Source organism: Pterocles gutturalis, unplaced genomic scaffold, assembly GCF_000699245.1.
Source record: "Pterocles gutturalis isolate BGI_N339 unplaced genomic scaffold, ASM69924v1 scaffold14777, whole genome shotgun sequence".
In the NCBI taxonomy this organism is placed as follows: Eukaryota; Metazoa; Chordata; class Aves; order Pterocliformes; family Pteroclidae; genus Pterocles; species Pterocles gutturalis.
In genome coordinates this window covers 52,587-79,985 of record NW_010115615.1, presented here as the reverse complement: position 1 = coordinate 79,985, position 27,399 = coordinate 52,587, and the positions used below count along the sequence as shown (strand labels likewise).

General features: G+C 38.5%; 1 protein-coding gene across 1 annotated transcript in view; it reads right to left on the bottom strand.

Annotated features, from left to right (window-relative positions):
• Positions 1-546: 546 nt before the first annotated feature.
• LOC104463067 (GREB1-like protein) overlaps positions 547-27,399 on the bottom strand; it is a gene marked incomplete at its 3' end in the record, with an annotated part of 39,477 nt that continues 12,624 nt past the window's right edge. The window contains exons 5-18 of the mRNA XM_010075251.1: positions 25,769-25,891; positions 22,219-22,353; positions 20,200-20,337; positions 19,743-19,862; positions 17,899-18,036; positions 15,980-16,165; positions 11,321-11,647; positions 10,358-10,486; positions 9,665-9,799; positions 6,864-7,046; positions 6,087-6,267; positions 4,576-4,768; positions 3,073-3,206; positions 547-886 (exon numbers count right to left, since the gene is read on the bottom strand). Coding sequence (XP_010073553.1) covers positions 547-886; positions 3,073-3,206; positions 4,576-4,768; positions 6,087-6,267; positions 6,864-7,046; positions 9,665-9,799; positions 10,358-10,486; positions 11,321-11,647; positions 15,980-16,165; positions 17,899-18,036; positions 19,743-19,862; positions 20,200-20,337; positions 22,219-22,353; positions 25,769-25,891 — 2,462 coding nt within the window. The remainder of the gene's footprint in view (positions 887-3,072; positions 3,207-4,575; positions 4,769-6,086; positions 6,268-6,863; positions 7,047-9,664; positions 9,800-10,357; positions 10,487-11,320; positions 11,648-15,979; positions 16,166-17,898; positions 18,037-19,742; positions 19,863-20,199; positions 20,338-22,218; positions 22,354-25,768; positions 25,892-27,399) is intronic.

Here is a 27,399-nt window from a genome sequence, read left to right as displayed (position 1 = left end):
AGTGGATTTGACTGGTTGAACCATGCGCTAAGAAATCCATGCAAAATTTTAGCTTGGTGCACATACGCTGCGCAGAAGAGGCTTTCAGCATGCAGCGGTTTAAGAAAAGAAGTCTGTGACAAACAGAATACTTTACCAGTTATCAGAAGGGCAGAAGACTGATGGACAGAGCAGACAACAGATACACTAGACAGACAGATAAGTTGGTGGAGAGAATTAGTTTGCCTAAGGAGGTCTAAGCTCTGCTTTCTGAGAGTCACAGCCAAAACCTATCTATCTGACTCATGCTGTTACTCAACTTTAACAAGTGAGACAACACCCACTGTTTGACTTCACGGGCCAGTAACAATTCAAAATTTTCTTCCAAATTTCTAAATCATCCATGCTCATCAACAGCACAGTAAATTTCCATGGAGACAAATACAGAACAAGCACTCTTTTCCTATAGCATAATTGACCTATAAGCATGTGGGAATGAACACAGAATGTGTATGACAGTCAGATGACAACAACGGGCATACAAAGAAATATTTAGTTTCTGCTAACCTTCAGCCGTGTCACAAAGTGTTTCGCGACAGTAAGCTCTGAAGCAGGATTCCCAAGGAGGATCTCAAAACGATACTGCAGACCTAACTTGTCTCTTACTTCTTGTAACCTCTCCTTGGCCAGCATGGCTAGCTGCACAGACGGCACCCTAATGACGAGCATGTGGCCACAGCCATTCTTATCCTTTCCTGGAGAAGTAATAAGGTCATCCATTATGCTGAGCGTTTCGGGTGTGCTGTGATCTCTTAGTGACGCCATGGTTGTGAGAGCCATCAGAGCTTGGGAATACTGCTGAATGAGAAGGTAGCAGCGAATCACCATGCTGTGCAGCCGGGGGTACCTTTGAGGAGATACAATTCTGTGTTAGCACATGCAAAGCCACAGTAGTGTCTGAAAATTAGCCAAACCCCAGGACTGTGTGGTAAAGTGCTTATTTTTTTCAGCAGTGCTCAAAGAATGAAGCCTTCAATTTTCATGGACAATAATTTTTCACAAAATCTGTGTTTTAAGTAAATTAATATAATGTGGTCCAAGTGCAGAAGAAGAGGCAAGTCCTACACTCAAGTAACAGGAATTATAAATTTCCGTTCCCCTCATCTGGGACAAAATTTCAGCTGAAGATTTTTAACTTGACAGAGATATGGATCATCTCAGATCTGGTTCACTCCAACAGCACAGGCTAATAATTTCTTTGCTGTCCACAAGTTTTTTATTCTATGAACTCAGAAGACCATCACTGCTTTAAGTTGGCTTGTGGGCAAAATATTTCATAATTTCCCATCTCTCACCCTCTCACCAGAAAGTTAGGCTTGCCAGTAGGGATTGCTGGCTCTGAGCCAAACTGAACTTCCTTTATGTCTTTAAACTTACATAGGCAATGTTTCTTTCTCTCTCATTACAGCTATATGCAGTGACAACAGATATGAACTCACAAAGTAAAATGCTAAGGAAAAAAAAAAAAGATTCAAACCTACTAAAGCAAAAAAGCTAGACATTTTCCATGAGTTCACTCACCATTACAATATAGAAAAAATCTACACTATTATGCCTGAGTGCTAGTTTTGCACCACAGAAGTCCAAATGGCTAAAACAACTAAAGGCTCCAAATTTCTCTGGTTTCTTTCTTGAATAATGTAATAGATGATATGGCATCCATTTGAATAAAGTTTTGTGCCTGTCTTTAACCGGTAGGTACATTAACTTGCTCTGTATACCATAAACCAGTCATTAAATCAATATATTTTTAAAACACCTTTCACTCCTCCTCCCATAAAAGTATCCACTGCATTTTTGCTATTAAAACAAATAGAGTCTTTCTTATAACACCAAAATACCTGCAATGTTTTGAGGTTTATAAGCTTGGATGGCTCCCCACCCAGACAGAATAAATAAGCCAGTTTCTAAGGGCTAAATCAATAAACTGTGATGCAAAAGCACATCCTGGCCCCAGGGTACAGGCTCACCTTCCATCAATTTATACTCTTAACCTAACCTCACATCAGGGCAGTATTTGCACATGCATTAATTCTCCTTCATCTTTTTCCCCATCTGCATTTTAAGAACAGAAAGAGAGCAATAGTGTCCACTATCTCTTCTATTGGATTTGTCCAGAAAGACTATGGGAAGCTTAAAGAACCGACCTATTATGATTAACTGACCTTATTATTACTTCCCACATTCACTACTCACATATTTGTAGATAATAATAAATATTAATGATTAATACACTTAATTATTCATGTTGCTAATTTAGCACATTTGACACTTTATTTTACTTAATAAATACAGATACATTTACTATTATTATATTTACCTAAATAAAACAGGAAAACCAGTACGGAAGACAGAACAATCCTGCTCTAGTAAATACGAAAATACAGTGAAAACTATAGTTTGTAAGTTATACACTCCCCCCAGTTATAAGGGATCTGTCCTGCTGATACACAGAATAGATTAACTTCACATTGCTGGAAACAACAGTATTGCCCTCATTCCTGTAATGTGCACACTTTTTAATATCTTGGATACATGCTATGAAAGTAGCTTGTTCAGGCAGCCGCAGGGTACAAACAAGCCACTTCCAGGCTGAGCTGCAGGAACCAAAACCATAGGCAACTAATGAAATAACAAAAATTACATTTTTTTGTTATGATGTCACTCACCTGGAACACCACTGACAAGTCTGTTGGTAGTCTCAACAAGAAAGATGCCAGAAGTGGTGAGGTATGAAACCTCTGGTACCTTCTTAGATTACTAAGGGCTAAGCCAAAAGAAGAGAGCAGCACAGCTGAGCCCGGACTGCTGCTGAATGGGCCTAATCTCTTCTATAAAGAAATGAAGGATATCCCCCCTCCTTCAACAGCACTAAATTTGTTACAAAAATAAAAATTGCACATACTTCCCAGATTCTAAGATCAACATCAAAAGTCATCACATCTTCATCCCTCTGTGACGGGGCTCATAAATATATCTGTATCCTTAAGATCCCAATTAAGCAGAGTCCCAAAATCCCACGTTACTATTTACCTTTCTAAAAGTGTGTTGACCATTTTTTCAAAGGTTTCGTCACATCTCAGAAGGGGACTTGTGACTCCCCATTGGAGGGATTTGCTGTATTCATTCAAACCAAAGTACAGCTTGTCTTCACTTGCTGCGTCATCCTGTTCCATACAGAGATAGCAACAACGTAAGGAAAACCAAAACCAATTTTAATTTCTTTTGTCATTTAAAATAAGTGGAGAGTGTTTTCCAAAGCAAAGTATCCTTTCTTTTTATTTCCTTCTCCCTCAGTGATGCCATTTGTTTGTTTCAAAGAATATAATAAAATGTAAAGTGTTTTTTACTTACTATGTGTCTACAGCTAGGGAAGACAGGTGTAGGTCCTTGCAAATTTTTCAATATATCTCCTAGCTGTTATTGCAGGTGGTTTCTAGAAACCTACTAATTATTTTCTGACTCCCTATCTATGGCTTTCTATCTGCTGACAGCTGTTACCTCATTTCTATCTAAAGCAGAACCTGAAAAGAGAAGGATTATTAATTTCCAAAATTCTTCTTGATTGTCAGATTCTACACATCTCTAACGGCAATCAGAAACTGATAATTTCTTTGCTGGAATGTAAATCTTCAGACAGCAATCAGAAAGGCAGAATATTTGCTGCCTCAGATTTCATGCGGCCCTTGCTGGTAGCACTGTGCACTTACATCACCAGTAATCACTAGGAATGTAACTAATCACATACAGCTTCCTCTTTTTTCTGAGTTATTTTTTTAATTGTAAGACCAAGGTTGTTGATTTTTTACTTTTGGGAAACAAAAAATTGTATAGACCATTTTACAGAAGGTCACCACAATGGCTTATATTAACAATCAATCAAAAAGCAAATTTTGAATATTTCATTCACCCCCTCATATCCACTACTCTGTTAGTTTGACTTGAACTAGTTTTTACAGCTACCACTTTTAGACACTTTACAGAAACCAATGGTCCACTCAACACAGTAAAGTCAAGCTTCATATAAATACACCAAACAAGGAATTGGAGAAAAGGCTATTTTTAAACAGGTTTAGCCAAAAAATCCTGAGAATCAGATGGCTGAAATGGTGAAAAAAGCTAATGGTGCAGAACATCAGATTGTCTTCTCTGCACAATGGTGGCACCTGCTACACTGTAACTTGTTAACACAGCACACAACTTTTATTAGTACCAGAAAAGTAATGAACAGAGTTGACATATAACTTAGTCAAAAGTCAGACTGCTTGAAAATGGAAAGCCAGCTCCAGAGCTTTGTGGCATGTCTACATAGTTTTGTCTGACCAAAGCGTAAGAAAGTCAATTTCTCATCTTGCATGACTGGACAAAGAAAAAACGTGCAGTTCCCAGGGCTATGGATCTGGAGCCTGCGAGAACAAATTCCAGCAGAGGAAGAGCTCCCTTCTGACAATTTTCTTTAATACGCATCTGCTAGATTGCTTTAGGCATGAAGTCCACATTAACGGTCACAGTTAAAATTAACAATTAAACACTTACCACAGTATCAAATTGTATCCAATGTACCTCATTGCTAGAGCTGATCCTGGACTGCTGCGTTTGCAGTGCATAAGGAAAAGAGCTGACCTGAAGAACAAGGAGGTTGAATGCTTCAAGGACCTCCCTGCAATTAATAACTCTATCAGCCAGACCATGACTAGGCTCACCATGTGACAGGGAACTTGAAATGGCACTGCAGAAATAAGAACGCAAAGAATTGCCTTACTGACATCCTGAGAATCAATGGATTACTCTCTTCCTGCAGAAAAAAATCCAAATGACCACAGGACTGAGAGTCACAGCTCAAAAATCTCTTTGGAAGGCTGAAAGATGTCAAAACCATTTGAGTGTTCTCTGTGGGTAGACTCAGGTAACAGGGAAAAAAAACCTAATAAAGGACCAAAATCTGATGACAGCGACAAGGTGAATTAGTGTGCCAATTTGAAAGAGCATCAGATGGAGGAAACCAGAAGTAAGCCAAAGCTGATGAAATCTCTCACTGAGAAACACTGTACCATGAGCTGTGACGTTAGGATATGGCAATAATTTTACAAAATCCAGTATATTTTTCAGCCTGAAACATTCTCCTAAAAGGCTAGGGAACCTGATAGTCTCTTGACATCCTGATTTCCAGCTTCTAGAATTACCTTTGCCTCCAAGATATTGAGGAATTCCAAAATCAATGTACAGCAAAGACAGTAACAAAATGCAATAGGGGGATAAGGTAGGAAGAATGTTGCTTTTATCTATTTTCAGCTGTCCTTCAAGTGAAGTATTTTGTTTATCATAACTCCAAATTTCAAATGAATCCCACAGCCTTATGCACCACATCTAAATCACATTAACATTATTCTCCTCAGTTTATGCATGGAATAAGAGCAGAATAATTAGCTTTACTTATTTCTTTCTTTTTCCATAATAAAGTTGTGATTCAGCATGAAGAAATGTTTCTGCACACATATGTGTGTGTTGCTCTGTTTAGACCTAACTGACCAAATTCAACACAGCTGTTTTTTAAACCCTTTTCTTACAGTAGTTAGGGCATCTTTCAGATGATGCAGAGAGTTAAATGTCTGTAAGCCTTCTTATATTAAAAACAACACTATCATCGAGGATAAAAACATGAATTAAAATATAAGTGTATTGTGAACGTGGGAGAGATTTTGGTTTGAGTAGAGAAAAAGGAGGGGAATTGGAAAAAAGACAAGAAAAACGAAGAAAGTTGCAAAATTCAGCCCTTTTTCCTGGACTTCAGTACCATAGCACTTACCCCTACAAACAATCTTGTTAGGGATCCAAAAATCTGAAACCAGTCTCACCTATCTTCGACTGATCAGAATTAGTTAACAAATATCATGGGTAAGCAAAAAAGAAAATTTCTCATTTTGAGGCACAAAATGCCTTAGGCCCAGAGAAAGCATTGGGTATCTAAGATGGTAAGTGTTTTGAAAAAAACTATTTGAAAGATGTTGGGAAAGGATGATTTCTGTTTGGTAGACTGAAGCAGTTACCTTGTAAAATCCACATGGGCATTGTCATGAACCAGCACAAAGAGTGTATATGGATTCTGCTTCACTCGTCTCATAAAAACTTCAAATTTTGTTTGAATCTCATTGTCTAGCTGAACCACGTATTTCTCAGCTCTCTGATAGGCTGTTCCATTGTCTTCTAGGCCCAAGTCCACAAGGACACCTGTCAGAAAGAATACAACAAAAGTCCTTTAACTTTTAAGTGCATCCAAAAATGAAGTGTCAGCAGTAGGTTGCCACTTGTCCACCAATATTGGGACTTGGCCAAATCACTGGTACACCATAGTAAGATGACGATTATCTGAATGCATTTTCTCTCACAATGGGGACTGAAAAATGCTTCTTGGCTTCTGGATTTCCTCCAAAAAGTGCCTGAAGACCTTTCAAAGAGTTCTCATATGAAAGCATGTGCACAAATGTGTATCTAGAACAAATGGCACTAACAGCTCTAGGGGATAAAAAATCTGAACAGTTGCATTTGCTCATCCCGTCCCTCTTTTGACAGGTGAATGCTTCTCCGGCTCACACATTCCTCAGACCTGCATGAATATGGCAGTTTCTTTTGACACTTACATGGTACAACTTGGGCCCAGTTTATGAAAAGAAGACATTTACAATTCATCAATGATACCAATTAATGGAGCTAATATCGGACATGCAAAACACCTGCTGGAACAACTTCTCCATTTACACCAGATATAATTTAATAACATCACATAGTTTGATTTAACAGTCTCTTTTCTCTCCCCTCCCTTTTACCTGATTGTCGAATTTGAACCAGGACTTCTGAACGGGGAACTATAACGATGAAGTCTACTTTGCTGAAGTGGCCCAGATCCAGGCTCTGATTGCCACTGTCTGCTATAGCACAAACCTGGGACAAGAGCTTTCTGGCAACTGTAAGCTGTGGCTGGTAAATTTGGAAGGTATCAACATCCAAATCTAGAGTGTGTGTGTTTGAAAAAGAAAACAAAACACAACAAGAAACTTGTTTACTTTCCCACCCCCCCAATGAACATGACCCTCCAAACAGCCTACCCTCTATTATCAGAAAAAAAAAAATCACTCACCAGAATAAATATCAACACTCTGGAGAGCTCTGTCCAGATCACAAATGTAAACTTTATTTTTTTGATTAAAATGTGATAATATATCAGATGACCTCAAGTATAGCACTGCCCATTTTTTAAATGCCCTAAGTGTTTTGAGGATTTTTAACAGTGCAACCCAAGGAAACCTCAATGCCAACGTACTGAAATGCATTATGTTAAATGAACCAATATATACATAATATGCATGTGCATATATGTATATATAAAAAGCATATATATATTTATACACACACACACACGCACAGAGCTCTGATGTTCTCCTGAAGCTTGCAGTTGTTCTTCAGGAGCTTCCCTCCATCACTCCTGCTGGGAGAACCAGCCATGGGTGCTGAGGTTGCTGTGCTCTGGGCACGATGGGATGAGAGCCAGCACACCTGTTAATCTGAGTAAACCGAGCCTGCAGTGATAATCTTGCCAAAAAGACTCTAACAGGACAGCAGGTCAGCTGGGAGTTCGTTTGTACATCGTGTCTGCTCTGGAGTACTGAGCCCCACTCTAAGTTATGACTGAGATAGCTGTGTGTCTATGTACTGACTGACAGTAATACACACTGTGAAGGGAAGATGAACAATACACCTAGGCAATAAATCTCAATTATTGGAGGGGGGGAGCTTTTATTTTTTTGGAGGTTTCTTGATTTTTAACAAAATTTTAGTCTTGGATTTATTTGAGCCTAATAAATGTCAATGTAACACTAGCTGCCGGGAACTGGGGGACTCAACCTTTGCTCTGTACAGATACGTACCAGAGCGTTCATATTTCCTCAAAGAAAAAGCATGTTCCTGTATTTCATTATTTCCAGTAGATAAATTCTATGCCCAACAATCCATGTTTCACTGGTCCCTGAATATTTTCACCTTGCAGATTATCAAAGTAAATCCTATAATGCCACTATCGTTTTTATTTATGTTAAGTTTTTCTACTACAAATTAAATTCTGATTAATGGACTGTTTATCATAAAAATTACCTAGGGCAAATTTCTTAAAAAAACAAAAACAAAAACAAAAAAAAACAAAAAACAAACCAAAGAAAAAATCCAAAACTATTGCAAATTTAATACACAAGAACTATTGTTACTTTTCTAAGCAATAAGTCACTTTATAAAATCTTCCCATTTACATGAAAATTGGAAGGTGTTTGGGGTGAAAACCTGGCATGTTAATTTCATAGAGACACATGTGCTTGTGTGTGTGTGCTTATCAAACCTGCCTCAGTGTTCATTTCAGGAGATCTGCTTTGGCAGAAAGGTCCCTCTCACTGCCTAGGAGACCTCCCTTTCCTTTTTTTAACACAGGCAGATTCCCAGTAGCTTCAATCATTGTATAGCCATATTTTAAAGACAAAACTAGCTCAGAATAATCATTTGAGAAAACATGAAGTTTTTAAAAAGTACCACTGCACTTCATTACATAGTAAGAACAAAAAAAAAAAACAGAATCAAAAGATTTTTCTCCCTTCAAATTAACCCTGTGAGGAAGCTCAAGTCTTGTCCCTCTGGGGGTGCCAGAACAAAATACCTGGCAGCCTTCCTAGTTGGATCTTATAGTTTCCACATGGATCAGGATCCACCTTGCTTTCATTCAAATCTAAAACTGGGCTGATCAATTTAAACTAACTATCGTCAGACAAGAGCATACCTTTCTTTCACAGGGAAAAAGCTTTATTGGAGGCTGAATTTGCTTTGATATTAGACCTAAAAGAATCTCAGTGTTGACAGCAGCTCAATGTATCTTTTACCATTACTGTCTTATGAAAAGGCAAGTATGGTTAAAACTCTGAATAATGAAAGAATTCTAAAATGGGAAAATGACAAACAGCATTTTTAGACAGACAATCTGAGCTCATCTTTTGCACCTACACACCTCATCGCATTATTATTATTACCGCATTATTATTATAAAACACATCGCAATGTAGATTACACTTGCCCAGCACTTTCAGTCCGAGATCTTAAAACACTTTCCCTAAAAGTTTAAGCCTCAGGGAACAAGTCTGTAGTACGTATTATTACCATTTTACATGGGAAAGTAAGGAATATTAAAAGTTAAGATACAGGAGGACACCTGGGGAGATCAGAAGGAGAACACGGTTCGCCTCTGCCTTAAGCCCAAGGTTACATTCCTTTTCTAGGTGCAAAAGGGTGAGATGAATCCACACTGCCAGTGTTACAAAGGAACATCTCTGCTCTGCCTGGTGCAGAACAGAAGATCACGTATCTTAGCTTTGGCATTGTAAAACATTTGGGAAAAATGTTGATGAAGGTTCCCACAGAGATTTTCTGTCTGAGAGACTGCTGTACTGCTACATTCAGCTGGCAGTATTAATATTTGAAGTTTGGCACACTGACTGCAGCTGTGCCCTCAGACTCTTCTGAGGCACGTGCATTTTGACATTTAACAAACTACTCACTTATTTCATATCTTGCATGTAAAAAAAAAAAAATTTACCCGGTTCTTGTGTAGAAACCATGGCAATTGCCTCCTGAGATGACACGCACTCACTAACATCTCCATTGAACGGAATAACAACACTTTCCCCTCGCTGCTGTACCATCTTCTCCAGCAGCTTGTCCAAATCATCACCTAGAGAAGAATCAGCAACACTGAATTATCTGGAAGCCATTTCAGACAAATGAGGTAGAACACTACATGCACACATGTTCCCACATAGCTGATGTCAAATCTGCAAAGGGGCAGGGGACCGGAGATACAGGGAAGAGAGGGAGGGAGAATATTCTTCTCTTTTATTTACTGATTTGCCAGCTGAAAGAATTCCAAAAAAAGAACCCACAGCTGAATAATTTCAGGTCTATGCCTTCACTGCTAGGGGTGAGATCTGGTGACTACAAAGAAACACACACTAAAAGCCTCTGCTGAAACCTGTGCTAATAGCACAAACAAGAAAAGACTCATGCACTTACGGGTGCCCTGCCATCACAGTTAGCAGTATAAACCGTGTTAAAACTGTATTGTCACGGGGTGACTAACTTGCACTGCATGGGTAAAGGGAGATGAGCACTCCTTTACAAGCAGCAATTGGAGAGAAGGAAAGAATGCCTCTCAGAGATGAACAGGAGACACACCAACCCTAAAGAAACAACTGTCTTGGCTAGAACTTCTGTGTTTCTTAGGTTCACTCACCTAAAGATGTATTTTTAAAATGCGACGCCAGGAAACTAACTTTCCCAGTGATGAGCTCGTAACTGATCTCTTTTAAAAATTCACTGGTGGTAAGCATGCTCTCTGCAAGTGCCCTAGATTGATATTGACCTGGAGAAAAGGGGGGCAAAAGCAAGAGCCATCTTTAATACAGTGCATACTCAACATAACCTTTTCATCCTAGAGGTGTAGGGCATGCTGATCTTCAGTCATGGATCTCTGCTGCCTTTACCCAATAGACTGGGAGAGGAGCCTCAAAGTCCATTTTGCTAGTGATGGAAGGATTAGTTATATTGTTTTAGTACATTCTTTGTAAGCTGTTGCTCATAGTTTTGCACACTTGGATGACAAATGATACGCAAAATAAGTATTTGTACCTTAGATTGAATGGAGGATTCTGGTTAAATACTAAAAAGTAATTATCCCTAGTGTGAAAAAAGTAAAAAATTGACATTACTGATTTATCTGCCTACAAAGGAAAGACGACCAGTCAAAATTCACTTTCATACACACATACTCATGCACACTCAAAAATCACAGCCAGTCACCAACGTGAAATTTGAAAATCAACATCATAAAAAGGATAAAAAGCATGTTCTGTTTTACAGTGGTCTGCAGAAGACAGTGGTCAGTCCAATATTGCCATAACACAGCTGTTAGGCAAAAAAAAGACAAACTGACTATCTTGTCACTGAGTCACTTCAAACAATAAAGTTTCAGGGCTCTCAAGGAGTAGTAATGACTAGCATTAGCTATTTCTCTAGATCCTTATGGACAGCAGTACTCCAAGTCTTGATGGAGGAACAGTAAACTGTGACATTGCAGTGTAACAATACAAAGGAGGATAAAAAGAACAAAAGGGATTTAAAAGCTGGAACAATGTCTTGAGAAAATTAATTCAGCAAAATTGAATTGGTATTTGAAGTGTACTGCAAATATACTCACCTAGGACTACTACACAGAATTCATTTCCTCTTATCTTTGATGCACAAATGGCAACAACATAATCTGGCAGCTTTTGCTGATGTTTCATTTCATTGAGAGACCTCAACGTCTCCGAGATGCCCTCTGCCAGCGAGTTCTGGGTAACAACCACATGCACAAGGTCCCGGGACACGCTAGCGATTAACCTAGCAAGCCAAGGGAGTTGACCTGGTGACACAGAGATACACTGTGCGCTCATCTGCAAGGATCGCTCTCGTAGAGTGAACTCCTGCATAGCTTTCAACATGATCTGCTCAAATTCTTCCCTCAGGGGTATCTGGTCAGGACCTACATTGAAAACAAACAAAACAGAAAAAAAGTATCTCATATCAAAATGTTATTGAACCTGAAACAATCACGTCTTGGTCTGACAAGCTCCTTCACCATTTTTTTTATACTTACAAAACTCTCTTGCTATTCAGTGGATATCTATCCACATGGCATATTCTTCCTTTTTCATATTAGAAGCCTCTCTCACTCACCATCTCCCTCTTTTTTTTTTTTTTTTAAACAATGAGCTAGTTCATCTCACTCCTAGTTTTCTGCCCTCAGAAACTGGTGGTACAAACAAGGGAGTGGGAAAATATCTGCCTTTTGCCTGGAACAGAAAGATTAATCACATAGCCTCCATTTGTTTTTATAGCAGAAAATCCAAATGCTTATCCTCGCAGTCTGATGGCAGCCACGCAGGATGACAGAGCCTGTCAAGTGGTTGTCATTTGCTTTTTCTCATCATGCATACTAGTAAACTAAGCATGGATATAAATAAACATGTTTATCTCTTCTTTTATTTTATTTGAATTAGATTAATTTGGCAAATCTTAAAATTTCTATAGTTAAGAGTTATATGCAACTTTAGATCTACATTCCCCAGACTTTGTAAACTGTATTGTGAACTTGAATTGGAAAACAGAAATATAAGCTCTCCTATCTTAGCATCAGTCCCCTAACTCAGCTTCAATTAACATTTTGCTCAGTAAGATTTGTCTCTTTGTCAAAGATATTCAGGAACAGACAAAAATATTCATTAACACAGAGCAAGAAGTAACCATAGCTTAAATTTCCACAAGATCTCATGTCAGTGCCAAAGGAGAGAGCTTCACACTTCAGCAGCTTGCTTTTCTATGAGAAAAAGGAGAGGCTTAAGTACCAAAGATAGGTGAAATGTTGCGGTTTTGGTTTTATGTTTTCTTTCAGGGCCACAAACAACAAGCAAAATGGGCAGTGAAAAAAGGAAACAAAGGTTGTTTGAGAAGCAGGGCAGGGAGTGGGTAAATAACCTATAGTACAGAATCTGTAAAAACTGCCACCTGTTGTCATTTTGCCTTTTTGAGAAGTAACATACGGAGAGTATCACCATCAAATAACCACATGATGGTAAGACAACTATAAACTTGTAAAAGCAAGGCTGTTTTCATTTTTGATGCAAACCAAAAAGTTCTGATGAGTCTGATTTAATGCAGCATGGGCATAATTCTGTCTTTATAGTTCTCTTTTTTTTGGAAATATATTTTCTTTTCCCTTCTAATGCATCACGCATTCTAGATCTTTGAAGATCTTGAAAAAGAAAAAATAGACATTTATTGACAGAGAGATAAATCTTCTGCAGAAATAAACTCTACCTACAACATATCAACCACAACAAAAAAGATGTTATATGCTAAAGAAATAGAAGCAAGCTTTTGAGGGAGGTTACTTAGGAGACAGGCTCTAGACACAAGGACATCATGAATCCAAGAAAATGAAAATAATTGTACAAATGGAAAGAATTCTGCATGAGAACACACAGAATTTCATTCAGATGATTCGTAAGAGAAAAGCTTTATTTTTTAAGTTAGTTATCAGAAAGGCACTCATAAGGAAATATTTTGAAATTAGTGAAGTGTTTAATACCACACTTCGCTCATAGCACTCTTTCTCCACAACTATCCAGAAAAGTAATGGAACTAATATTAGATGAGATGGACGACAAAATGATAGATACTGATTTTGATTGTGAACAGTTTCATAAATACATTTACAGGAATCTGTCAAGGTTCAAAGGGAATATTTAGAAGCTTCTCTACAGAAATGAGTACGTAAAGGATCATCTTCAGAAAACAAAACTGTGAAATAAATAATACCATAAAATATTAATACCAGAAAAAAATTTTATTAAGATAGTTAACGCTTCCAAAAGCACCCACAGTTTAAGACAACATATTCAAATATCCATTTCTGGGTAGACACACTTCACAGTGCATCCCACAGAGAACTACTCCAACCATTTAAGACCAGAATTGCTGGAATAAGCTCTTGCTTTGAGTGTCTGAATATCCCTTCCACTGAAGACAGAGGCTTGCTCCTCCTTGAATCTGGATGTGCATTCAGATATTGAATCTACAAAAAACCTCTGGGTGCCAGGACATACACATAGTCAAAGTGGTTCAAATGTACCACAACAAGAGAGAAGGGAGAATGATTTTACAATTGTAGACAGGTAGTCAACAGAGGGTCCATAATTGTCCTACAGCTGAAAAACCAAAACACAGACCTTAGAACGGTGTAGGATCATTATGAAATTGCTTAGCTGATTTCCAAAAACGCAACAGCATTATCCTACAATTAATAATCTTGTCATAATCTTACAGGAAAACTGAAAGGAATTCTCAAATATATTTTTTTTTCAAAAAAAGGAGCACTTTATAAATAATATTCTTACGATCTGTAATCACAGTCACCTGCAAATGTATGTTGTACAAGTAGCGAGATCTGAAAAACGTTAGGCAAGACTCAGTAGCTATTTCATTCTTCTGTCTACTTTTTTACCTTTGCCTTTATCTTTCTCTTTCACAGTTCACCCTGGAAGCCAGAATAATTTTTTGCTCCTAGTTTCTCCAGGAAAAAAGAGGCTCACATGAATAAACTGTAAATTTGTGTTGTATTTGTCTGTTCTCCTTGTTAAAAAACTTTTGAAGCTGGCTGCCCTCCAATCATCTTGAATCTGCTTTGATTTTACAAAATGGGATAAAGGCTACAGTTCAGTGCAACTGTCACAATTCCAAAAATTTTTAAGTTTGTAGCAATATTCAAACTAGCGATATCTTTTGATCCCCATGCTCTGCAGAATGTTTTTACTTTTCTCCTCATTAGGGTCTTTCATCTTACAGTGCTGGCGCCCATCTTCACATAAGACAAAATGGAAAACTACTCAGCTTTGCACAGCTAGGAGCAAAAGCCAAACCAAACACCTGCTAATACGGGAAATGCTTTATGCCGAAGGCACGGTGCTCGCTAGACACAGCTCAGCCCAGCTCCAAAAGCTTTGCATGAGGCCTCCTCTAGTTTGCAGCAAGTATGGACTTGCAGTATACAAGGTTGGATTTGCTCATGGAGTGTGTGGTTCAATGACTCGATAGATTTTAATAAATATTTTTAATTGTTAATGCTGTATCAGCTGGCTACATGTTTCTCTGAAGGAAATTTGCAAGCTGCCTGTATCAATCCAGAACTGTGCGAAGCAGCTGGCTTTAACATGAAGACTCTACGAACTTTCCAATGAAGGTGAAAACCTCAAATAACAAATTTAAGCCCACTGAGAGAAGCGCAACAGAAAAACATTCAGCCTGCAAAAAATAAAGGAACCCTCTGTCAGTTCTAACCTGGCATCCAATGGACTATTGAAGCAGAGAATGATAAATAAAACAAACAGGTCAGTCTGAGAGAATTACATGAGAGATGGCCTCCTTCCTGTCTGTAACAGTACTGCATCAAGGGAGAAAAGCAAAGCATAAGCACCCATGGGTGAAACCTGCAGAGCACATTTGCTCCCCAAACTAGAGGGTTATCACCAGCTGTGCTTCTCTTGAAACATTTGTATATTTCATACCATTATGTATTACAGATACCCTAACCCAGTACAGGAAAAGCCGTGTGCTCTTCGCAAAAGTAATTTCTCACTCCTCTATGGTAAGCAGCATCTTTCCAAATAAAGAAGTTAAGACTGAGACTGTTGTGAGAAGTTTCCCAGTGCTATTCTGCATTATTTTCTAACTTCTAAAACCTTGTCTTTAACACTGCTGCTTTTTACTCTAAGGTAGGGAAAAGTGTCTGGACCTGCAATAAGGGAAAGAAAATGTGGTTTGCTGGTTTGCTCCCCAACTTGCAAAGAGTCCATTTCAAAAACATTTGCAAGAATGAGATACTCACTGAATCACTTGCCTTAACCTGAATAACAAATGTGGTTTTCATGTAAACGGTGCTGTCACCAAAACAATGATGACCATCACACATCTGCCAGCATTTGTCACAAAACTGAATAAAACAGAGCGAGTGTCCTTAAAAAGAGCTGTGATAACTGATGGTTTGATGCCCTAAGCAAATGAGTTATCTGCATTGCAAATCCATTTTCACAAAGGTGACCTGGTCAATCCCCAGATGGAGAGCAGAAGCAGTATCAGCCTTTAAATTCACTTGTTCAGTCTGATGAACAAAGTAGCAAAGTCACACACACTAGATGGAGCCACTTACCTCTTCCAGGCACAAAAATAGCCAGAAAATTGGCTCTGAAACTGACATAGAGGGTGGGGACAAAAAAGGACAGCCACAAATAAAAACAAGTGCTTATGACAAATTGCTTACCTAGTTGGACAAGATACTGAATGGTTAAAAGTATCATATTCTCTACACTGAGCATCTGACTGCTGGTCAAACCCAGGAGATCCAAATCCTTGTTTTCCAGCTGTGGAATCTTGTAGCAATTCACCAGCAAGGGACTTACAACAATATCACCGACATTTCCATAGAAATAAGGTAAAGTGCCATAACCTTTGATAAAAGAAACCAAAATAAAACCAGAAATTCACAAAATTTGTGCATACATTTCCAAACTTCTCCTTAATGTTACCTTCCAAAATATACTCCATCAGTGACTGTTCTTGGCATTATAATTGCTTACAAAATAAATGATAGGCCAGTGATCCTTTGCTGTATTTTACAACAAATGACCACACAGATTTGCAAAAATTAACAATAACTGCATACCAGCAGGATAATAATTACTGTTACCCAAATACAAATTAGAATATTATCTATTTGGGTCTTACCCTGACCTTTAAATACAGATTCTCCATAATATAGTGTACAGAAAAGAAAAATCAATAGAGGCAAAAGTGCATTGATCTCAACATTATAAAAGCAGCATAAGTCACATTTGCATTGATTCAACCACTGTGGTATTGCTGTGATTGATTTCATTTTTTTGCTACTTTTCCATTCTGTTTTCATAAACAGGTTAAATAACCATCATCAATTAAACATGCTGTTCTGTAAGGTAAAGCACATGAGCAAAGCCTAATTCTTCTTTTCCTTGAGAATTTCCACAAAGATTTTGCCAAACCCATCCATGTGGGTACATCTGGTTCTGTACTATTAATAGGACACTGTTTCTCAGGGACACTAACATTTAGCCTAAATGAGGACTTCATTGGCAACTCTCCAAGAGCCTAAGGGCTATATTCAATTGGCACTTAAAACTGATGACTGTAGGCACCCTCATCTTTAATAAGGAAATGTTTCTCTGAAAACCATTAGAGCACCATGCTAGACCTTTAGAATAGGCTTCCAGAAAACAACAGGAAGGAAAACAAAACAGAAGAAATGTAACCCTATTCTTGATGGATTGATTGGTGTAGATGGCCCTGTTAATTCTCTGGAAATTGTGTGCATTAGGATCATCTGTGCAAGTGAGGACTTGGTAAACCTCTCCATTTCTTAAGGAATTATAAATTATTCCACGGATTGTATGGATAGGCATGGTCTGTTAACACTGAAGCTACTTTATACAACCATCTGTGCTATGCTGGACTGAGAAGAGATGTAGTCAAAAAAATCACTCATCAAAATTTTGGCAGTACTACCTCACCCAACTTTTGTTATATAGTATGCCCAAATAGCTCAGGTTGAAAGGGATATTCACATTATGAGTCATACTTTTAAAGTAAAAGCAATGTCTTTGTAAGGATTAACAATGTACTTTATATAGCTAAAGGATTTTAAAAGCCTGATCTGTTATCTCAGTTGCTTACAAGAAGAATGGACATTCAAGCCAAAAAAGTTAGTATAATTTACTTCTGATTAGTCAGTTTAAATCAGTTTTCTGGTTCTCACGTAGAATCCCTGAGCTTCAAGATCTAGACTATAAATGCTGCAGGAAATATTTGCTTGTTTTGCAAGTTGTTTACACTGGAAAGCTACTTTCATTACATGGAAATATTATTGTTCTTGGACTGTCCAAAAATCTTATTTGTACAAAACTTCAATTTGGCCAGAGGTTGTGTATAAATTTGACCTAGTTGCGACCCCTTTGCACATCAGGTTCTCCAGAAATTGCCTAACTTCCAATTTTAAATGTTGTGCAGCTAAAGCAAACTATCTATGACAAACTGACTTCATATTGTTCTGAATGCCAGAATCAACAAAAAGAAATCAAAACCCCTTTTTCCTAGGGGAAGATGCATTTGTCCAAAACGCAGCATTTGATTCCCCAGTGTGAGACTTACCTATCAGAATCACTGGTCTGACTCCTGAGTTATTCAGCAGGTTTTCAGGAACTATTACAGTCTCCCCTGCTGGGATGGGTTGAGGCTGTAAAATTCCAGTTAACATGGATTGAGGAACTGGGACTGACAAAAGAGGCTCTATAAAATAAAGACAAGAGAAGCTTCCATTACTAAAAGGCTCATACTGTGATTTGGCCGTATGAACAAATAAAAAAATTACTGCAGATCACTAACTGTAATAAAATTCAAAAGGTCTCTGCATTTCCTGCTATAGTTTTAAGTAATTTAAATTAAGAGACTATATCCTCCTGTAGCCCCACCCCTAAAATAAAACTTTTTCTGACCACTGTATTGTTGGTGGGAATGAGAGAGGAAAACACAGGTTTGAATATGCATCTTTAAACAAAGCCAAGTACTAAGCCAAAAGGCCACCTCTCAATACTCCCTCTCAATACAAGGGAAGAGACTGCTCTGACTTCTGACCTAGAATAGAAGTAGGTAACAAAAACAAATACAGGCCAAAATCTCAAAGCTGTCCTTAGGCAGTTGCTACAAGGAGAAAAATTGGGCTTTACTTATGAAAGAGCAAGAGCAGCTTTCACAAGTAAAAAGAAACTAAGTTCAAGAATTTTGTAATCTGTAATCGGGTTTCAGCGTGAGGTCTGCTTCAGAAGTTTCCCAGGCTTCATTTGGTGGTTTGTAACAGATTTTTCAAACGATGTCATCAATACAGGAGCATCAAAGGCAGCAGTAATGAATGCATATGTTTTAACAGTGGAAATTGTTTATCCAATAGAAAAAAATACTATGATGGAAAAATGGAGTACACAGGTTGGTGGAGACAAACTCAACAAAAAGGGGGACATTGCCTTATATCACGTATCTTCAGCAGGTCTCTGAAGCTAGAAAGCTAGAACAGCTGTGATTGATTTGAGGTGCTCAAGTATGCTGGGCTGCACTATCATGTAACCCATCTTCCTATGATGAGTATCTCTGAAAATTAATTCCAAAATATCTCAAAACCAAGCCCTAAAAAGCAGAGTTAAAAATATATTGTGCATGTTAACATTTTTTTTTCTTCCTTATATGTTTATTCTCTTACTCTATAGACACAGTAATAGGTGATTGTTTATTCCCCTTTACAAAGTACGCTGAATCCCACAACTGAAAAGTCCTTAAATAACGAACAGTTTTATTAATAGTTATGTATAAAGAGGTACATATAAGAGTACTGATGAGTGTTCACACATACTTGTAATTAATCCTATTTCATATCATGATGTTACATATCCCTCCTACAGCTTTGCACACACAACATACATTTGCTCTCACAAACTTTATGCTTATAACTAAACCTAGTGGACATCAGTGTCCTTTGCTAGGCCAAAATGATAAAAAGCCATTTTTCCTGTGCAGGAACCAGAGCGTCTGGTTTCCGTAGCATGCCACACCAGACTGAGACATTACATTCAAAGTGAAGGTTAATGGAAATCCTTCAAATATGTTCATATACCCATATACCTGCACAATTTTAGAGGTACTGAGTCACATTTGGGTGACTTAGATAGCTTTGGATTTTTATTGATATTATTTGCATCTTCCTTTCATCTCTCTCCCCCAGTAGTTTCACTTTCCCTGTGTCCCATCTTAGATTATGGCAAAAAGGACCAGGCAATCATGTGTGCTTTTCTGGGGCATCTGAAAAACTCTCCATGGTGTCCTTAACTACTTCAACAAGCTCAGTTATGTTTTCTGTGCAACACTTAAGAGAAGCAGCATCGGGCTACTGGTTTGGCTGAGTACAGCTTTTTACAAATGACATCTCTGTATTATTCAAGTTTTACCTGTTCTTGCCGAAGGTCGAATTGTAGGAACAGGTACCGCTGAACTAGGAGGAGGAACTGGGGACCCAGGAGACCATCCCCGGTGACGTTTCTTTGGTGGCCCAGAACTGGACATTGATGCTGAAAAAGAAAGTAGAAACTAATTCTAAACCCCATCCTCCCAAATGATCAGATTCCAGCCCATAATTCCATTTCACATTGGTGTTGAGATGGTATCACGCCACTCAGCGCCAGAGGTTTACAGCTAGATTTACACAAAGCCATACTCTGGTGTGAAAAATGTTGTTAGTTCTGTTAAAATGTCCAGCATTATCATTAATGGTCATGCCAGAAACCAAATGTCTCTGTAAAGACGCACTGCAGAAACAGCTATGATGGGAAAAAAAACCAAAATAACTAATTTCAAGCTCAACAGCCAGTGCAGCTTAAAATAACAGAACAGAGAGGTTTTCTTTACCCTGGTCTCCAGCTGCACAGCCAGGGCTTGGAGATGTCGAATGAGGCATTGGCCGAGAGACTGTAGAACTCAATACACTATTTCTTCCTCCATTAGCATTTCCACTAGCAACATCAGTGGCACGCAGTGAAAGAGGAGCTGAGTATGATAAAATACAGAGCATGTGGCTTGAGCCAGTCTTGAAAACAAACAAACAAAATAATAGGGCAACATGCAGACACAAAAGAACAGGGCAAGATGTGTGAATGAAAGAAACATACTCCAGGGAAATCATGAAGTGTACTTGGCAGAGAATCATTTGGGCACAGGCGGCAAAATCCTAACCTTGAAACGAGGTCTCCAGATTTCAGGGTGGGGAGGATGGGTGGAAGAAAAAAATCCAAAACAAACCCCACCAAAATAATATAAAAAATTACACACACACACACCAAAAAAAAAGTTATTGGGAAGTTTGCGACACATTTTTTTTAGACACTGAAAATTAACAAAAAAATGCACATAATGAATTCAGTTTGTTAAGATTTGTAAGCCACTTTGGTGTATCTATGTATTTTTTCCCCAGTCATCTATGTGCCATACACAGTAATTCACTACTGGGTTCTCATCTGAAGTCTTAGCAAATAAGACCGGGGAGGGAAGACAGGGCAGTTTGCTGCAAAGAATAACACAGTCTGAGCATTACTGAGGCAAACCATGCTTAACTTTGCTACCTCTGCCTAAGACAATTCTCCAGTCCCAGCAAGTCTGACTCCCAGGCCCACTATATCCAGATCACAAAATTAAACTAAACAATGGAGAATCACAAGATGTTATCATCACACTTCTGAGCTCCTTGTTCTTTTTCAGAGCCTAATTTTTGCAGGCATAAACTGCATAGAGCAGACACAGAGCCCAGTGGGGACTACAGCTCCTTGCTGTATCTGCCAGCTCCACAAGGATTTAGCTCCCAGGAACACATTCCAGGAGCAACAGCAGGAGATGGTGCAGCAGCTTGTTGATGGCAGCTGCAACAGAAAGAGTCTGAGATGTGGGTATTTGGCTTGAAACGATGTAACATGGAAGTCTCCAGCTGCAATCATCCAAATAAACTCAGGTACAAAATTCTCAGGTTGCCAGTTAGCAAAGTTTGAATAACAATCACTTGCCCATTGTAAGCTCCCCATTTGTACTCTGACTCAATGATTTGGTATGGACAGATACGGTGGAGGTGGGTCAGTTACAGCAGTGGTTGAAATGCTAGGGAAGTCATTTCAGTGTGTGATAAACTCTTTCTTACACAGCTACAGAGGGGAAAAGGGTACTTTACACAAAGAACTGCTAATGATTCATCAGATACAATGTAATAGCATTATGTATATATAATAATACATATTGTATAAAATACCGATATAATACCTCATGCAAAAAATGTAATGCTCATATGCATATATAAACCAAATAAATTTTACTTTTTCTTATTCAAGCATACTTCACTGTAATAAGTGTTATAATTTTTTTTCATTGGTTAAAGGGTTAACCAGCTAAATTAATAAACAGAATATCACAACAGAGTACCAGTGAGGGATTTAGATGCCACAGTTGATGGTTCTAATTTATTAAACACGCACCACAGAAATAATTAAAACAGCACAGATATTAAAAGTCTCATTTAAACGAGACCAAATGCCATTAAATGTATCTGGAGGGACTATACCTGTTACAAATGCAGAACAACACACAGCTCTTAGTTACTCAGGCAAGAAGCAGTGTCATATCAAGAGGCAATTTTTATACTCTCTTAGATATCTTGTGCAAAGAGGGATATGACATGCACTTTTACCAGAATGTCAAATCTGAAAGCCAAGGTGTGGCTCAGTCTGGGGACAGAAAATTGGCCAGAGGACTGCAAGAATGTGAGTTTTGGAGAATGCTGATTAATGTTTTCCTTTCCTTTTTCCACCAAAAAAATGACTCTTATTTCTTGGCTGTTAAGTTGGTAATTCTCTTGGCTCTCAGCTATCCTGGAAGACAAAGCCATACCTGCAGCAACTGTCTTTCCCACAAGCTGTACTGACAGAGCCAGAGGTTTCACAATGTTCTTGTTCCGGGACAGGTCTTGAGTTCCACTTAAGTTAACAGCAGAAGATGATTTTGCTGGACTGAATATTGAAGAATCTGACAAAAGAACTCGTTTAATTAAGGAATGATTAAAAATTATATATATATATGTGTGTGTGTGTGCATATCTAATTTGTATTATATACACGTGAACAGTCCTACACAGATAATGCAAACAATTTTTTTTACACACCTAAGAAATTATCTTGTGTCAGTTATCTTTTAGGAGTTGCAACAAACATTTAACTGGGCATTTCTACAGAATCTCATAATCTACTGATTGATCTCTTTCACAATATTTTGTATTCATATAACACAAAAACATGTAACTGTAGAAAGGGCTATCTCATTGCTCCTCAAAATACCCCAGTGGGATAGGCAAGTAAACACAGCTATCCCATGTTACAGATGAGAAAGCTAAGGCAAAGAGCTTACGTGACTTGCTCCCAGCAAGCATAGGGAATAAGCACTGGAATAAGTTGCCTAAAAAGGCTGTGAGATCTCCATCACCTGAGATTTTCAAGAACAAGTTATTGAACCTCTGTGAGACACAGATGAGTTTGACCTAGGGCAGAAAAGGATATCAAATACATAACCTCCTTAAAGCACTGCTGTTCTATAAAGCTATGAAAAGTGTATGTCCACTTGTAAATCTAGGTAAGAAATCTGAGACCAAACTCTTGGAATGAATTAACAAACAGCAACTCCTTAAAGCACTTTACCAAGCCTGGTATTAACCCTATTTTACAGATGGGTAAACTGAAGAACAAACGAATTCTAATACTTGCCCACCAAAAAACTGTAAATCAGAGCTGATTCCAAACCTCTCAGCACGTAGGCCCCTACTTTAACATCAGGAATTTAATATCTGCAATTCACTTCAAGAAAAACTCTACATTCAGATGCAGATTCACTGACAAGTCCAAATTCTTACAATCAGAGTGAAAGAATATTAACTCAGCATCTGTCCAGAAAGTAGTTTGCAACAAGTAGGCAAAGTAGGCTAAGTTCACCTACAGATGTCCTAGTGAAACAGCCAGGAAAAGAAAACAGAAGGCAAGACCAACTTGATCTGCCAAATGCATTCACCCTCAGGCCACACACCATTTGGTGAAGGAGGATGGGGAGGAGAGTCTGCTTTGCCAGACAGAGTAACTGAGATGGGGAATGAACACAGAAGCCTCTGCTGCTGCTGCTCCACCAGCAAACCTTGTCCATGTTCAAAGGAAATATGTTGAATGGTTAACACAACAGACCACCAGGTCAGGGGCTTTGGAGAAAAATGCTGGTCTCTCATTAAATATGATGTAGCAAATATGCAGTGTTAAAAGTTTTCCTCAAAGTAAACTGTCCAGAAGCTTTGGGAGTCTTTTTTCTTCTCTCTAGTTCTAACATATTTTATTGAAATGTTATCTATGACAATAGATGTGCCTGGTGTTATGTTTAAACATCACACTGGCACCTACACAGAACTCATAGTACTACCAGTTATTAAAATTGTTCATCCTTCTACTGTAAAACCCAGTTTGTAGTCACTTAACACCCTTTTAACACTAAGTCTTCCCTCTCGTGTGTCTTCCTAAAACTGATTTTTTTATACAGTTCAAGGTTTCAGCCATTTTTGCATTGCCAGTCACCTCTCCTCTGCAGTAGAACTGCATCTTCCCACACCGTTTTGAAAGGGGGACCCAACACCTGACTGTAACGTCATGGCCACACCATACTGTCAACTTTATGTTATTTCAAAATTCTCTTGTGCTCTAATTTTTATCACTAAATTACGATTTCAGTGCAGCACTCTGTGTGCGCCCATAACTGTCTTATCTACAGGTGTCTTCTAGAACCTGGAGACTGAACTGCTTACTTACAAGGGCAGAAAACAGAAATATTCACAATACTTTAAAAGGAAAAAAATGGGCACGAGTTGACAAGAAACTGAAAACAATTTCAGAAAACAACTCGCTAAGAAGTACTTCTGTTTTGAAATAACTGAGAATTCAACTCAAAGTACAAACAGCTATGCAGAGCCTAGGAGAGAAAAAGTCAGACCTCCATCACAGGCGACATACCTTAGAATTCATGCCACCAAAAAAAGGTACCCTCCCCCCTTCTCCCGGTCACAGGGGATTCATATGTATGCATGTGGCATTATCTTCACTAGAAGATAACAGTAGAAGGAGATGAAAAGGTTTTGACAACCGTGACCTAAGAGTACAAACAGTGACACACAGAAACACCAAGCAGACTGAAAATTGCAGTGAGTGATAAGGAGAAAGCAGTATATAAAAGGTGTATCTATTAACTTGGCAGGTACAATAGAAGACAAAGCTGTGTAAATATTGGATCACTTCTTGTTTCATATAAATAGGTTCCCATGCATCTGCACAGTTCTCATGCTAGGATCTGGAAGCCAAGGGATCATGCAATGAAATGCAGATGTTTAAACAACACTCTGATTTCATTTTCACCAAAGCCTAAAGAATACAGCTTCCTAAACAGAGACAGGGGTGACCACCTGGGGAAAGTGTCTCTGAACACACTGATCAGTGATTATAATGTCTTAAGAATGCATATGTTCAGCTCTTGTTTGTTATTTCCTTTTTAACATACTTTGTAAGTGGAAGAAGTATTTTAACAATCTTGTTTTTTCATCTGCATTTCATACTCCTCTAGAGAAATATATGTTCTAGTACATACATATCAACCAATTACAACAACTAATAGAAAGTTGGGGAAACTTTCTTTTTTTTTTTCAAGAAATAGCACAAACATACAAAAACAGATGAAGCTGCAATAAAGCAATGAGAGAAAAGCTCAAAGAAAAGCATCTTGGCTATTTACAATAAATAAATAAATGAATGAAATTAAGATGCTGCTTCTTTGTCAGCCAATGTCCATTTGATTTTTATAGTTCCTCCTCCTTTACCGTGTCATTAATAGCTCTCTAGAACAGTTATGAGGTGCATGCTAGCTCACATAACGCAAAACCACTGTATGTGTGAGGGGAAATTGCTATTCTAAGTACACTCTCGTGTGAAATAAAATTTAAATAAATAAATAAGCAAGCAAATAAATAAAAGCTGCCCTGCTAACCCCAAAAGGAGATTATTTTCAAGACAAATAACCTAGTCTGTATACTAAGTAAACACCTCCCTCTAAACGTGTAGTTCAAGTTTTTTCAGATCCACAAAGAATTAAATGAAACAAACACAGGGAGACACAGAATCAAATAAAAGAATAAAAAGATCTTTTAATACTTTTTAATCAGCTGTTCTTATGAGGACTAAGCTAACCTTCAGCCTCACCTGGGTCTTAATCTTTCACAAAGCAAGTTTTGCAAGGCATCCTCCTTGTAGTAATCTACACATGACTTGAGGTACATACCCAGTTGTTTACAGCATCCCTGAACCAACAACATCTGAGGTAACTCACCACCCCCAATGGTTACCTTTACAGCACTTTCAGCTCCTACCTGTCTGAGTGAACCCTGATTTGTATCCATTAGCTGATCCACCCTCTGGGGTCGTGGACGGTGACACCGAAGAATTTGGTTTAGCAGAGAGGCTAACAGCAGATGATTGCCTGCTCCTACATTCTGCAAACAAAGCAGCTACAGTACATATTAACAAGGCCTGCCTTCCAGTAGCGAAAGTTCAGCAACACGGTGGCGAAAGGTAACAAAATGTTAAAAGCATACATACAGCACGTACAACAAACAGCGGCAAATGGCAGCATTCAACGAAAATACGGCTCTTGCAGTTTAGTCAACTTTGTCTTCTAATTAAGAAAACCTCCCTGAGGGCCACTCAGAGGGCCAGGCAAATACAGACCAGATGCTGCAAAATGGCAAGAGCCCTCAGCTTGCAGCTTCTAAGAGATTTGAAGGTATTGGACATATCCCAGGAAACACTCAGCAACTTCTGTGGCACAACCTTTATACAAACTCTCATATGCTGCCCTTTAAAAGGACAAATTGTGCTCAAACCCGCATTCTTAGTGTGCCTCCACAAAACCTTCAGGGAGATCTCCACACTGTGAGTGTCTGCCTGGATGAAAACTGAGTTGAGGAGGAGAAAGTGACCTTAAAAATCACACATCAATCCATTTTTTAAACTGAGATCTAATCAGGTTTTATTTGAAGAGAAGGGGGTGTTTGAGAGCATTTCTCTTCTTCTAATTAGAACTTTAAGGTAAGTAAAAGGTAAGAAGGGTTACCAGATGGATGATATCAATAAAGGGATAGAGCCTATGAAAATAATGCCCATGAGGTCGATTCTTGGCTGATTTTCTAAACTTTCATGGGTGCTCAAAATACTTGCAAAACCAAAAGTGACCCCAGTATCTGCCTCTTCCACACCTTTATATCTGTGAAGAAGGTTTTAAATAGTTTTTCCATGTGTGTTACCCCAGCAGCATTTATCAGGACACACACCAACCCCAACTGCATAAGCATCAGGGAGGGGTTTCAGAAAAAAAGATTCAAAAAATTAAAATAAGGTTTCCTCCTTCTGTATTTGGAACTTCAAAAAGAGACTACCAAACTAAATCTTTCTGTAGTTTTTGTAAAAAATGCAGCTGAAACACACATCCACTCTAAAGCAGTAGTTAATTATACTTGTAACGAGAAAAACAGCTGAAACCAGGATCCCTTTGAACCACAAACTGATACAGTACTATAATCACTCATACAGCTCGGTGATAACCATCTCTCTCTGGTGTCATGCTGCCATTCACATGAGGATGTGACTCTTCAGAGGCATGTCAGTCCTCCTGTGGAGCTTCTCATCTCCTCACATCATCCTCCTTGGAACAACAGGCTCCAGATCAAACTCTTGTCTTTACTGAGACCACAGCTGAGGAAGACAGGCAGTCTGCATATACACCAACTTGGCAGACAGCGAGTAGCTGTTAAACCATTCTCAAGGATCCTTGAGTCTTTGCATGGCTCTAGCTCCAAAAACCTACACTCTCCAATGACAGACCCTATGGCTACCTTGCCTTGAGGTCATAGATGTCATCTCTTTAGCACATAACAATATCATGAAGGCTGCTCTGGTAGAGGGTAAGCCCCAGTGCAAAACACACCATAAACGGCAGGAGTAT